Raw genomic sequence first — 14,484 nt, 5'->3', positions numbered from 1 at the left:
ACTGTGAAATCTGGAGAAAAGGTACTGGATTTTGGAGAGACTGGTTTCTTCCTCGTGTTCTGTCCCACCCTGTCTGGCTATTGTAGCCATAGGCCCTGTGATGGGGCTGTCTCCCACAGGTTGTTTTTGTTTAATTCCTGCAATGGGACACAGTATATTGCTTCCTGTGTTGCTCTGTGCGTTTTCTTTTCTATCTCTCCTATGCATTCTCTCATCCTTTAAACCGTATAGTATATATTTCTACTCTTAGGTTTTTTTCTTTTCATCTGCACTATTCCTTTTCTGCTCCTTTCCCTCTCCACTTTTGCACCTCCTTGGTCCTTTTGTCAGAGGTGTGGTAAGGCTTTTTTGAAGTCTGAGCTCTGTTTTGCTTTTGGAGGAATCATTTTATATAAAGAAGAGATTATAATTATGAAATACACTACATCAATATTTTAGGCAAGATTTAATTTTTTATGTTCAAATGTGTGTATTTCACCAAGTTTAAGTCTGTTCTAAATATGCAAATCTGAATACAAGTTAGGAAAAAGAAGCAACTGAATTTCAGTGTGAACCAGGTGATAAAATTTTGGGCCAGTACAGACCTGTCATGCCTCATCTGAGATGTGTTTTTTTGCCAAAGTAAAAAGGTTGGTCCATTTTACCAAAGTAAACCGCTTATCTTCTACCGATGCATCTTTCACTTCTTAAGTAACAATAGCAGACCAGCATGGTATGCTAAAAAACATGGGTGAGACTCTGCTTTTCTGGACTAGTATGTCTTCTCACTTTTATCCATAAGCTTTGGGTTTTTTTGGTGAATGTTGTCATTTTGTGGTATGAGTCATGCTCATTAGGAGCTTGCAGATTTAACCAAACAGATGAAGTTCAAGAGTGCCAGGTTGTCTTTTGCCATATCTTGGTTAAGGGTTACCTTTCTAGCTTAAGGACATGCTGTCATTTGATGAAGGGATTGTATCACTCAGCAGTAGTACTCAGTGACTGGCAGCAGGGTAATAGGAATTTTTTTCCAGTGCTGAATCTAAATGCTCCTTCCTGGCTATGGGAGGCAAATGTGGTTTAACTTGGGTGTAGTCAGGGGGATTCTCTTGCTGCTGTCTGCAGTTCTCTTCTGGAGCCTAAACACCATTTGCCTTACAAGTCTGGCCCAGCAGCTTGTTACCAGCTTGCTCAACGTGGGACACCAAGAGTAGAGCTGCAGAAAAGTCTGTAGTCTTGTGCTGTGATAATTTAAAAGAAAAAAAAAATGTTATCAACAGAAGAGTGGGAGGGAGATAGGCTAGTGGTGGAGGGAAAGTGTAAGTCCCTTTGGTCTCAAATCTGGTATATGCACTTAAGTAGAGGCACAGACAGATGCCTGTAGATGGAAGGAGGCATGAGCTGCATGTATGGGGTCACTGGTGAGAAGCTCTATTTATCATAGAATCATAGAATGTCCTGAGTTGGAAGGGACCCACAAAAATCATTGAGTCCAACTCCTGTCCCTGCACAGGACAACCCCGCAGTTCAAACCATGTGTCTGAGGGCTTGTCCAGTCTCTTCTTGAACACTGTCAGGCTTGGGGCCGTGACACCTCCCTGGGGAGCTTGTTCTAGTGCTTCATCACCCTCTGGGTGAAGAACCTTTTCCTAATGTGCAACCTAGAGCTCCCCTGGCACATCTTCCTGACATTCCCTTGGGTTCTGTCATTGGTTGCTAAAGAGAAGAGATCAGCACCTGCCCCTCCTCCTCCCCTTGTGAGACATCTGTAGACCATGATGAGGTCTCCCCTCAGTCTCCTCCAGGCTGAACAAACCCAGTGACTTTAGTCGTTCCTCATGTGGCTTCTCCTCCAAACCCTTCACTAACTTCATAGCCCTCTTCTGGACACTCTCCAGTAGAGTGATATTTTTTTTTATACTGTGGTGCCCAGGTTGACAGGATTTGACTTCATATGTTATATAGTGAGGTGGAGGTCAGCTCCAGTTGTCCTAGGAGAGACTTGGTTTTGGTCGAAATTGTTATTGTAAATAAGCAATTGGAAATATATACTCATGTCTGGTTAGCAGAAACTGCAAATTAATGGTTCAACTTTGGCTCAGGAAGAGAGCTGATTTCTTTTTATTTCAGTTTTACACGCTGCTTGGATCTAGTTGTATTACTAAGTTGAACTTTTTTTTTAATAGACCTGGTAAATTATCTGTTTTAGATCTGAGAAATGGTGCATATAGGAACTTCGAGTGTTGGGGTTATTGGCCTAGGAGCTGAAGTTCATTTCTCTGAAACTTGAAATACTGATCATATCCTTGAGAAAGTCAGGAATTTCTTGCATGGCAACTCTTCATGTAGTTACTCGGTTTTCAATATTTATTAATCCTACATGTAGTCTGTCAAAAATTAAGGAAATACCAGAAGCAAACCCAATTCAGAAGGAATTGTAGCTTATAGTGCAGTTTTAACTGCCAGTAGTCAGATAATGGTCTACCAGCCTAGGAAGGACCCAGCACCTTTCAGTGAATACTGAGATTACTTGCTGTAGTAACTTCCTTCACTCTCTCAATGGATAGAGAAGTGTTGCACACATCTTAGTCTTCCTTCATAACTTCTGGCTTTAAAAACAGACCTGTTCTGCCTCACCCATGCCCATTAACTGAGCCATTTGCTTATGTAGCCATGACAGTAGTTTAGAGTTTTCAAGTACACAGGATAGCTTCCAGTGTGATGGGTTGAAGCAGGAAGGAGATTTCTTGTGAAACTATGTGGTACCTGCTATTAGGGCTTCCCCTCTGCCCGAGTCCCCATTTTGTATGGCTGTTAAAGCGAGGATAAAATGTGTCCTACAACCATGCATGGAGGTGGGAGAGGAAAGATGCTGTTGAAGTTGCAGTATGGTTACAAGCCTTGCCCTCACCCCAACCAAAACTACTTCCAATTAATATCTACTTTTTTTAAGAGAGATTTTTTAATATCACAGTAATATTTTCGGTCTCTAGCTGCAACTGCAGACCTACTTCAGGAGAAGAGAAATCTTGTCAAATACTAGGGAGTCTTTGTTTATTTTTATCTGGGAATGCAGTGACAATTCTTAAACTGACTTAATTTCAAGTGACTGGAAAACCAACCTCCTTATTTGTCTGATCATACTGTGAAGCAGTCCCAAGTACTAAACAACCTTGTGCTATTTGTTTAGAGCTGTTAAAAACGCAGGAAATGGGGCAAGGGAGGAGATGCTTTCATTTTTGACTTGTTACTTGAGAGCTGTCTACTTTTTTATTACTAGTATTGTTTGTGTGTAGGATCAAGCAAATACATCTGAGTTGGCTCCAATTAGAAATATAATGTGAGGAAACTGGAATACAAAGAAATAAGACCAGTTGATCAGTGTAAGTGATTTTGGTGCCTAGGTAGCATAGCTGATGTCAGGTTTCGTTGTATGTGTCATGATAAAGCAGAGTGTTGGATAAAGTTTTTCCTAATGTAGGAAAAGGTGTGAAGGTTCTTCCTTGAAAGCCTCACCACTGTGTGGCAGATCCTACTGCTGCTGATCAATTAGCAGTTGAAGTCAGCACCTTGATTCAACTGCCGACATAGTAGGATTAGAAGGTAAATTTTTTTGAAAGCAAAACCAAGTAGCTGTCCTGGCTAGTTGGAGAGGAATCAATGAGTAAGTAGTGTCAGAAACAGAAGATTGTTTTCCTCTGTAGCTGTCCTGGGAAGGGATGGAGATAAGTTTTCTTCTCTGAACAACCTCCTAGGAAAAACAACAGATTGTTTGCTGTTCTCTGGGGGTAAAAAAAAAATGTTTATCCCATATAATGCAGAGAGATAAGTGTCTGAGATATGGGTACTTCCTCTTTCCTCAGTGGTGTGTTTCAACTGGTAAGTTAAAAGTCCTTTGGAGAAGCATTCTGCGTAAATGTGACCAGGATAAGTCTGTGCGGGTGGGTTTGTTTTGTTTTGTTCTAGGCCAGAGAGAAGGATGTTGAAATAATAAAGCTGCAAGATGGTAAAAGTCTACCTGAGATAGCCACTTGTTTTGCAGGACAAATTCATAAAGCTTCTCCAAACTGTGGGTGGGAGAACTTAGGGGAAAAAATATTTAAAGCTTGTTTGGGTTAGGAATCTAAATGGCTGTGGAGTGCATAGTAACAAAACTGCTAATTAAGGGAGAGCTTTTGGGTGGGAGAGAGTGGTAAGAACTCTGAGCTGGCTGCTGAAAGTCTGAGAGATTGTTAGATGCTGAGACTTGGTTTTGGTGGGAATTTTGAATGGGAAGTGGATGATAGTGTGTCAGCAGAAAAGCATAGGTTACATTTGCCAGTGAGATTTCTGAGAGAATGCGTGCAGCCAGAGAGAACACATCCTTAGGTAATTGTGTCGTACATTAGGATTTTTGTTTTCCAAATTATATGATTGAAGTTCTCAATAGGATAACTTCAGTTTTATGTAACAGGCTGAAGACAGTGAAAAAGTTTAAAATTAACTGACAAAGGGGAGTTCCAGGCAATGAGTATAATCAGCTTTATATGAGTGTAAAGATTACAGGAATAGGACAAGATTTCTGAGGGTTACTACTTCTTATATTTTTTTTCCTCCTTTGAAGTTTTTTGGGGGAATGTTTTTTGAACACCTGGGTAAAATATCTTTTGCATGTCCTTGGGACTGCCAATTTTAAACTGCTAGGCTTGGCGTAAGGTAAAAAAACCCATTCCCAATTGCAAGGACTGTTCCAATTTTTGCCTTCCTCTGTAAAATTGGACAAAACAGTTAAAATTATTTAGGAAATGCACCTATTAGATTGCTTGGTTACTGTACATCTTAAGATGTTTGTAAGACTTTTTAGACAGCTTTCCTGTGACACATCTGTTGTGGCTGGTCCCTTGCAGGAAAGTGTTCTGAGACCTTGAATGGAATAAACATTTTGTGGATGTATCTGGAGTACCTCTCTGTCACAATGAAAGAGTACAAGAACAGGGAAGGCGTGTATGATATTATCCCTGAGTTGTCTTCCAAAATTGAGCTATTTGTCACTTGGGAATTTTATGAGTTAAAGCATTTTCTATTTGGAAACCCTCTGTCCAGTTTCCATTAAACCCACACTATGGATACTAGAAATTTGTGTCTTGTGGTGAGGAATTCCATGGCCGTGGTTAAATGTGGTGTGAGTGATCATATTCTGTGGCAGTCTTTAAATCTGCCACGTGCTAGCTTTCTATACTGAAGGAAACAAAGACTTCTGAGAAAAGCCATTTGATACGAGGCCTAGTACAAAACTAGACACCTAGAACTAGTCATAACTGCACAAAAGAAAAATATTAGGAGATTTCTGATGTTACAGTGAAGTCTAGTAGGAACGAAGAGAATGTGGTAGGGGATTTCTAACTCAAGTACTCGATGAACAAGATAATATAACTTGCTTGTATTAGTAGCCCTCAATGATTTTGGTTACCCAAGAAATTCCTTCCAGCCAACTAATTACAGTGTAGGAAGAAACAGTCTGAAAGCAAATGTGTGGTCCTGAATGCTGGTATGCTGGAGCATGGAAAATCAGAAAAAAATTGCTGTTCAGGTATAAAAAAGGATGGGTAGCTGTGAGGCACCAGGTGATGATGGTTCTTGCTGCCAGTCTGCATGTATCCTGTTGCTGTGTGCTGCACACTGCTGGCTCGCAGAGATGTTTGCTTCTGGTCTCCTGACCAGAAGTGGAGTGGCTGTGAGGGCGGTGAGGAGACTCTGCTCCTCTGCTCAGGGAGTTTATAGGGGGCCTTCTCACAGCTCTCTTTCTGTGAGCCTGAATAGCAGATGTGGTTCCGGCTTTGGGAAAGCTTAATGGCCTCCAGGTACTTCAGCTGTCTGCAGATTCTGGATAGGATCAAATCATTGTGCTTTTTCACCCCGGGGTCTAAAAACTTCTATGGTAGCTTCTGAAACAAAAGTAATACCTTTGCAAAAAAAGTTTCACTTTCTTCCATGTTCAACTATGAAAGATTGTCTTTTTTGGTTGTTGTTTTGCCTTTTTTTAAAGTCTACGATTAATTAGAGGTGATTTGTCTAAAAACTCGGAATACATTTGAGCCTGTAAGGTTCTTTTCCACTTTATTATGTGTTGGTATGCTTCATGTAACTGTCATAGGTATTAGAAAATTAATGGAAGTTCTCAAAATGCAAACTTGAGACTGAGTTTTTTAAATGGAGAATTTGTATTTGTGAGACTCAAAGAAACTAAACAGGATCGTGAATGCTGTGCGTTGGGACAACTCTTATTTCAGGTTTCTCACTCTTGTCACACCTTGGTTAATTAGTACATCTGCCTTTTAATTAGACAAGCAATCATGTGGTCTTCTCTGCAGTCATGAAGACTGGAAGAATCAGATATTTTTACCCTACCTAAATTCTTAGCATAAATTAACTCATCATGCATACTAAACTGGCATCCTTCAAATCTTCTGGTTTTAAATCTGGTACTCAGTGTATTTCTTTTGACTTAAGATTTGCATCTTGCTTTCTGTAGTTATGCTGTGAGGTTTGTGCCTGAAACTTACAGAGTAGTAAGCCCTGAATTTCTATAAGCATTCTAGCTATCCTACCAGTTTCACCTGTCAAATATAAGGAAAATGCAGATCAGGGCTGTTCAGACAGCTGAATAAACTGGTTTCTTGCTTTTAATTACACACCTGGTTTAACGTAAGGTTTTTCCATTCAAAAACAATTAAAAAAATCTCATGTCATATCAAGCATGCACCAGAAATGTAGTTGTAGCCTATGCCGAAGGATGCTTGCTGAATATACCTGAATGTTTTGGAGTTTTATGCATCATATGAACGGACCGGTAGAATAAAGTAAATGGTAACTTACTTTCAAGTAGAGTTTACTTGATAGCTTTTTGGGGGCTCTTTTGTTTTTTGATGGGATTTTTGGTGTTGGGTTTTGGATTTAATATTTGGATCCTCAGGGAGAGCTGTTGGCATGCTTATCTTGTTGCTGAAAGTCAAAGTCAAATTAGAGCCTAAATTACCAGTTTTCATTGGGAAGAGATTTAACCATGGAAGACCTCTTTTAGACTACCAATAAGCAAACAAAATTTTATTGCATCACAGGAGTTGTACAGTGAAATAGACTTTATAGCTACCGTGAATAAGTCCTTCGTGCCAGTGAAAGCTGGAAGAATGTGTCTTAGGGAGGTGTTTGTGAAGCAAGGTCAGCAGTGGTGCCACAGCAGCTGGTACTGGGATCTGGCTTGAGTGGAGTTCATTTTCTTCACAGCAGCTTATATAGTGCTCACGTAGGCATCACTCTGCTGGTGTTGAGTGATTCCTTCTGCATCACTAGGAGAATTTTTCCCTTCTGTTTTTGCTTCACTTTTTAAATTGTCTTTATCTCAACCCATGAGTTTTCTTGCTTTTGTCTTTCCAGTTCTCTTCCCCCACCCTGCAGAGGGTGGAGCGAGCAAGCAGCTGGATGGTGCTCAGCTACCTGCTGGGGTTAACCCACCATGCAGGCTAAACTCAGTGCTGGGTAAATTCAAAGTAGTATGTGTTGAAAGGAGAATAACTTAATCTCCTTCAGTTTTATTGACCCACAGTCTTGGATTGCGAAGTCAAACAATATTGGAAATTTGCTTCATGAAATTGATGCCTTGTCATCTGGAATGCCTTGTGCAACATTGATCGCTGCTTTTGAAGAGTATTCCTCAAGTAAGGAGAGCTTAGCAATTTCTTAAGAGATGGGAAATCTGTCTGTAGAAAGTGATGAAGGACAGAGAAACATTGTTTGGAGTGTGTTTCCTTTACCTCATGATATGCTAGGCAGGCACTCAATGAAAGGGAACGCAGGTCACAAATCTTAAAATAATCACAAGAAATGTTTTAATTCCGTGTCTAGTAAGTCATACTTACATTCACGGCTTCTTGTGTTGTTTAAGTAAACTGATTGACCAAAGCTTTAATATTTGTAGAGAATGTGTATGCCACCGGGAGATAAAAGTAGCCATTTATTTTTAGGATCAGTTGCAACAGTTTAGAGGAGGATGTGAATTGTGGGTGTGAATTCTGCCCCTTCTGTGATACAGTTTCTTGCCCCCTGTATTTAAAGCGTTTGAAGTGTGATAGTTTGTGACGAGGTACTACACAAGTGGACTTTGGGTCTGACCTAACAGAAAGATTTCTTTAAACTATTTTGTAACTTAAATTTCTCATGTGTTTAAGTTTTGATTTGGAGAGCAACCAGCTGACTTTTTTAGGACTCTAACAGAAACCTCAGGGTCTTGGGTTTTGATTCCCGTACAGTGGCTATGGATATTTTTCGAGATGAACTTTTAAGTCTCAAGTCTAAAGCCATGTTTTCCAACTTCTGGCACTGGTATTCACCCTAACTAAAATTTTATGATGGTGATCCCACTGTCTGCTATAACCTTATAAATGATCAGTGCTCTTCTGGACATGGTTTGGGAGCTGACCTCAAAAATAGTGGTGTGGAGGCTGCTGTTGACTCGGCACAACAGGTGTGATCCAGTGTGGTTTAGTGATGGGATGCTCTTGAGCAAATATTTCTGTATTGATATAAATCAGTCCATTGTGTCCTACAAATCAGTACCCCTTAATTGTGAGGTACGAATGGCTGCTGGTAACTGATGTCTTTGCAAGTTAAATGGGGTGCATTTGATGGAGTGGGAAGAGCTTTGTAAAATGGATAAATTCTGTTCAAATTCCCTTGGAAACAAGATTTAGTGTGAAGGAATTGTCTCCCATTTGTTTTATTATACTAATGTGCTCCATTAAGAATGTATATTCTTAAAAGCTTCTTTCTCCTGGAAGTTGGTCAGAATGCCCTGAAATCCAGAACAGCTGTGTTTGAAAGCCATGTTCTTAATTTTATAGAGGATGTGATGCTCAGTATCATCTTATGTTCTCTTTGCCATGAAGGGGTTTAATTTTATCTGTTAGTGCTGTAAAAACTGGCTGACTGATTTGGTTAAACATTTGTTCTTTATGCCTAAGATGAAAACTAAATGCAGATCTCATGTTTGGATTTTTACCAGAAAACCTAACATGTCAGAATAGAAAACTAATAATTTGGCAAAAAAGATAGGATGTTGCTGGCATTTTGTTATATAGGTACCAAGGGGAAAAATAGTGTGATCTTTCAAGGGGATATGTGTTCAGGTAAGTAGATCAGAACTTTGAAGTGATGTTTCAAAATCCATATTACTTGGAATATTCTTTCTTATTGTACCCAGTACTCAACTGTTTAGAATTTTTCAAAAGTTCTAAGGTGTGTGTAACATACATAACACTTGGCTAAACTGAGCTAAACTACAGTGCTTGGCTGAGGAAAAAACGGAAGCAGCTAACTAGTTTTGAAAGGTATAATAGTGTTCAGAGCTGTCCAGCCTTCCAGCTGGCCACTTTCAGACAATACCTTTACATTGATATAGTCTCTTCAGTCTCTTTATTGCTGTATTGGAAACTGCACTGGTGTAAGGAAGCATTTTTAACTTACTGAGACTCTACCAGTTTCTGCTCTGGTGTTAGAAAAGTGATGTAAGAGTTATTTAGGGACATAGCCCTGAATTTCTTACTGAATCGGGAATGACCTGGTTTACGGAAATAAATGATTTATTATGCATTGCTTAAATGCTTGTGGCTGCATTACTAAATATATATCAGCAATGTTGTTATGAATACTTACGGTCCATAGAAATAGTTTACATGAATAAAAGAAATGAGGAAATTAAGTGTTATAGTTCTGTTTAATCTGTTTAGGTAGTAAGACACTACTGTGGGAGTTTTTGGAGGCACTGGAATAATTTTCATTTGGTTCTTTGAGACTTCACATTTGCAAAGTTGAGCATGTGTTTTGTTGTCTTCTGCAATCACTACTTGCCCAATACAAGATGCACAAGTAAATTACTTTTTAGTGTAAGATACATACTGAACATATCTTGCAATCTGTATTGGCAGCTTCTGTACTATTCCGTAGCTTTGTATAGCCCATGTTCTTTACTTTTGAAAATTGTTTGCTGAATCAACTGTTCAAATTGTTATAAAAACCTAAATGTTTTCTGATCTACAAATCTTTGGTATATAAGTAACTTGAAAACCCTCAACAGATCCCATTATTGACTAGTATGAACTTCTGTGTGGCAACTGTTGCAAAACATCTAGATTCTTTTGGTTAAAAAATAAAGGGATCTTTAACTTTGTCATGATTTGGGTGTGAGAAGCAGGTGGGGGGAAAAAAGAGGCTTTAGAGGGGAATGCTTTGCAGGATGAAATTTCTGCTTTATAGCAGATGCTGGTAGGGACTGAAGAAGGGGACTGAAGGGCTACATGCACAGATGGTGATAGACCATACTGTACCAGTTTGGGAAAATGATTAATCAATACTACAGGGATTTATTCTAGCTTTTAGTTCTTTTAATTTAGCCTTCTGTTTCTCTGCTCAGGAGTTCTGTAAGAGAATGTTCTAAATGTGATGCTGATTTCAGGATCCTGGTGACTTTAGCAGAAATCAGAACGGTTCGCTGTTTTTTAGCTGGATCTTGTTGCAAATGGCAATGAAGAGAGCAAACGTTCTGTGTTTCTAATTGCAAGTTGCATAGACATTGTTTAGATTTCAGTGAAGGAGACTTGGGGAAGTAGTACTGAGGAACAGTGAATGATAAGTGAGCAAGATGCTTAATGGACATTTTTCGTAGTCCTGTTGCACTTGTGTAGCTGTTGGCAACTTTCATTGTGATACGTTGCATTTTTGAGAACTTGCCTTCCTGACCTTAATGGTCTCTGAAAAGGAAGCCTGTAACTTCAGCAGAATTAGAAAGGAAAACAAAAATCACCTGAAGTGACATTATTTACAGAAATGTAATTCAGTAATAGAATTGGGACTTTTTGGTTCTTGATTCAGACCTCTGCTTCATGAGGTACTGGAGGATGTTGTTCCTCTTTATGGAGGATCAGTGCTGGAGGAAGAAAATGCCTTTCAGTGGGAACAAGGTTCCTTCCCTTTTCATCTCATCTTTAATGTTAGTCACCTTTCCACTGCTTGACTTTTCCTTCTTGTCCTTCACCCACATCTAGATTATGCTGCCTTGGTTTCTTTTAATACTCTGCCTGGAATTTTTCTGCCTGAGCTAGAACCTCTTCCTCCCCTATGCTCAGTCCTAATGCTTTACTTAAGCAGTCCATTCCCCTTGGTGTTCCTTGTCCAAAATGAACCATCTTTTCTCCTAACCACAGCATGAAAGGTTCCTATTCAGAATGTGTTTCCATTGCCTCCCTAGCTGTTTCAACCTCTTCTCCCCTACATGATGGTTTGTGGCATCTTTGTTCCCTGCCCTCTGCCTCATTTAGCTCTTCAGTCTGTCTTCCCTCTGTCTTGCTTCGTTGTTTCTCACCAACCTGCTGATGGTGATCCCCTCTCCCAGTATACACAGGCTTTCCCTGCTCAGTTCTTATGTTTGTCCTGCCTTTCTTGTCCTGTTTCTCCTTCATGCCCAGCCACTTGCTTGCCTCTCTTCATTCCCCTTTTCCCCCGCCTCGGTCTGTCTATTACCCTCCCAGTATTTGAATTTTTTCTTCCACTGTGGATGTCAGTGGTGAAGTAACTGAGGTTGCTGGAAAGGTAGAGCTGAAGTGTCTCGGAGGACCTCTACCTCAATCCAGTGGGAGCTGTGCTTAGGGGACAAATAGCCTTGAGCTGAATTGCTACTTGCTCCATTGAAATGACTCATGATTGGACCTGACCTATGTGGGAGGTTTGAGGAGATTTTAGTCAAATTCTTAAAAAATGTTTACTCTGTATTGGTAAATATATGTGTTGGAGGCAGGGAAAACTTGTCACTCAACACTGAGGGGAGAGGCAGGTTCTTTTGAGGATCCTTGGCAGCATGGTGATGGCACTAAATCATAGTTACATTTAAAGCTTTATTTTCTTAACAGGATGTTATTAGTAGTATAGCACAGACTTAATAATTAAAATGGCACAGGATTTCTACAAACAGAATCAGTATAGTACAATTTATAAGTACCATAATATGGAATTAATAATACAACTTAGCTTATAATTTCTAATCACCTGGACCCTCTGCAGATTGGGTCAAATCTTAATACATGGTTTGCCTTATCAGTATAACAATTATAATCTAGACTCTACATTCCTATAAAAGAATATGAGTCACTCAGTCCTTGGAGGAAGCAGAAGACAGTGGAGGCATCCCTGGCCACCAAGGGGTCCCAGATCTCACTGTCCACCAGCAGCTCCTGTCCAGCTTCCCCCCTTAAGATGTATAACTGCTTGATTTTGCAGACAGTGCTTTGGGTACTGTGAGACCTGTTCTGTGATGAGACCATTCCCACCACCCAGGGGACTGGGTGTCTGGGATCTTCGTGGAGGTCTGGTGTCCATGGAGCTTGAGGCCGGTGGGAGGAGAAGAGAAATCTGTGTAGTTTGTCTGCTTGTTTCCCAGGACCTTCAGTGCCTGATGATTCTGGGAAAGAGAATCAATACGTGACCCATTCAGTCACAGCGGATGGCTGCTTGTCTCATAAAATGGTGTCTGTTACGCTAACCACATCACCAGGGGTTGGGAGCAGGGGGTACCAGTCACAGAACAACACTATGAACAGTTGGTTTCAGTGTGAACAGTTAGTTTAATTGAGACTGAAGCAACAGAAGGTTGAGTTTTGCAATGGAAAGTAGTTGATGATACTGACGATAATAGGTGCTCCCAGACTCCCTCTTAATACCAGTGACAGGTATTAGTAACAATTAAGGATGTTTTATGTTGGAGGAATGACCTACAAGTGTTGGAAAGCCAGAGTGTTAGCTTCTAGGATGGGGCAAAGTTACTTAGAATCATGAAAAGATGCATTAAGAAGTAATGGAATGTGTCAAGGTCACTTAAGGCTGAATGTCAAGATTGTAAAGCAGTATGCTATAGCATGTTTTTTCCAAGAAATTAGTAGAAATTATCTTTCCTAAATGTTTTCGTGTTGACCAGATGAAATGCACAAATATCCTGTAAGAAGCGTTTTCCTATTAATGGGAGGAATGTTGTGAAAGAGAATATTCCTTTCATTTGTCTCTTCTGAGAGTTCATATGTTTTGAGTTCTAGAAATGCAATATATAGCGTAACCTCAAGTGGTGTTCACAAAGCTCCTTGAAACAGGCTGCTGCTTTTCACTGTCATCCTTAAGTAGGACATAGGGCCCCTAAATACCCATGGAAATTTAAGTGCAAGGAGCAAAAGCTAGGCTCCGATCCAAAGCCAACTGAAGCTGATTAGGAGACTGCTTTTGGCTACCAAGGGCTCTGGCTTAGACCACTAGCAAGCTTGTGTCTTCAGACAGACTTTTTTGATTGGTTATGTCTGTGGGTTTTTCCTTTTGATTCACGTTTGAGGTGCTGTCCATGATTACAGGAGATGTCCCAGTGTGCGAACCACCTAAATGTTGCATATTTTCACTGTTTAGTTCTAGAAATAGTAAGTGCGTAATACTCAACACCTTAACTACACTTAATCACCGAATTATGTATCGTTGTGTTTATATGGCTTGACACTATAGACTGTTAAATCACAGGTTTGCCTAGAGATACTTATTCCTGTAAGATATGCCTATGGATAGAATAGAGGCAAGGAAAATATTGTTACATTGTGTAGCTTGCAGTTCTTTGTTTGGCTAGTTTTAGTGTGCTTCTCCATTCTTTCCATCCTGTTAGATGTCTAAACTTTTTGTCTAGTGAAACAGAAGAGAAAAATATGTTTTTCAAATGGGAAATGTCTGTAGAGTTGCAAATATAGGTTAAAGTAAGAGACGATGCTCTGCTTGGCTCAGATGATTGTTTTATTTTGCCTGTTTGCATGCTTATCTTTTGTTTTAGAAATAGAAAATAAAGTGTTTACATTTCATTGTAATGTTTTTTTGAGTGCAGTCCAAGTTAGTTCATTTTAATTCCACTTGGCATGTTGCCCCACTTAATTTCACAGCTTGGCCTGAACTTTTTGTAGGTGTAGGTGGTTATTAGCTGTCAGTGTGCTGTGTCTCCATTTTCTTCAAGTTGAGAAGAGTTCGAAAGTCACTTTTGGAGTTGGATGAAGAATTCATTCCAGATGTCAATAGAAATGTAGAGCTTGTTCTGTCTTTTAGCCGAGTTAGGTTGTTTATATACTATTATCCAAGAAAAATTTCCACGTTACAAAAAATATTCTGAAAAACTCTTACCTGACATTCTGAAAAACTCTTACCTGACATTCTGTGGAGCATCATAAAAAGTGGATTTTAGCACGTGAGGGTCAAAATGTTTGCATCGGTTTGGGGGGACACATTGCAACTTCTTTTAATTAGTTTATTTTTTATTTGACCTCTAGGTTCCAGCAAGATGTGGAGTGACAGTCCGAGACAGCCTAAAGAAAGCTCTGATGATGAGAGGTCTTATTCCAGAATGCTGTGCTGTTTACAGAATACAAGATGGGTATGGTTTGTGTGTGATGATTTTTGCTCTTAGAA

General features: G+C 39.8%; 1 protein-coding gene across 2 annotated transcripts in view; it reads left to right on the top strand.

Annotated features, from left to right (window-relative positions):
* Positions 1-14,484, top strand: part of BRAF (B-Raf proto-oncogene, serine/threonine kinase) — an 86,034-nt gene that overhangs the window by 28,080 nt on the left and 43,470 nt on the right. For both annotated transcript variants that reach the window (XM_071798378.1, XM_065839960.2), the window contains exon 4: positions 14,346-14,449. In XM_071798378.1, the coding sequence (XP_071654479.1) occupies positions 14,346-14,449 (104 nt within the window). The remainder of the gene's footprint in view (positions 1-14,345; positions 14,450-14,484) is intronic.

This window comes from Patagioenas fasciata, chromosome 1 (assembly GCF_037038585.1).
Source record: "Patagioenas fasciata isolate bPatFas1 chromosome 1, bPatFas1.hap1, whole genome shotgun sequence".
Taxonomy (NCBI): domain Eukaryota; kingdom Metazoa; phylum Chordata; class Aves; order Columbiformes; family Columbidae; genus Patagioenas; species Patagioenas fasciata.
This window is presented reverse-complemented; position numbering and strand designations above follow the sequence as displayed.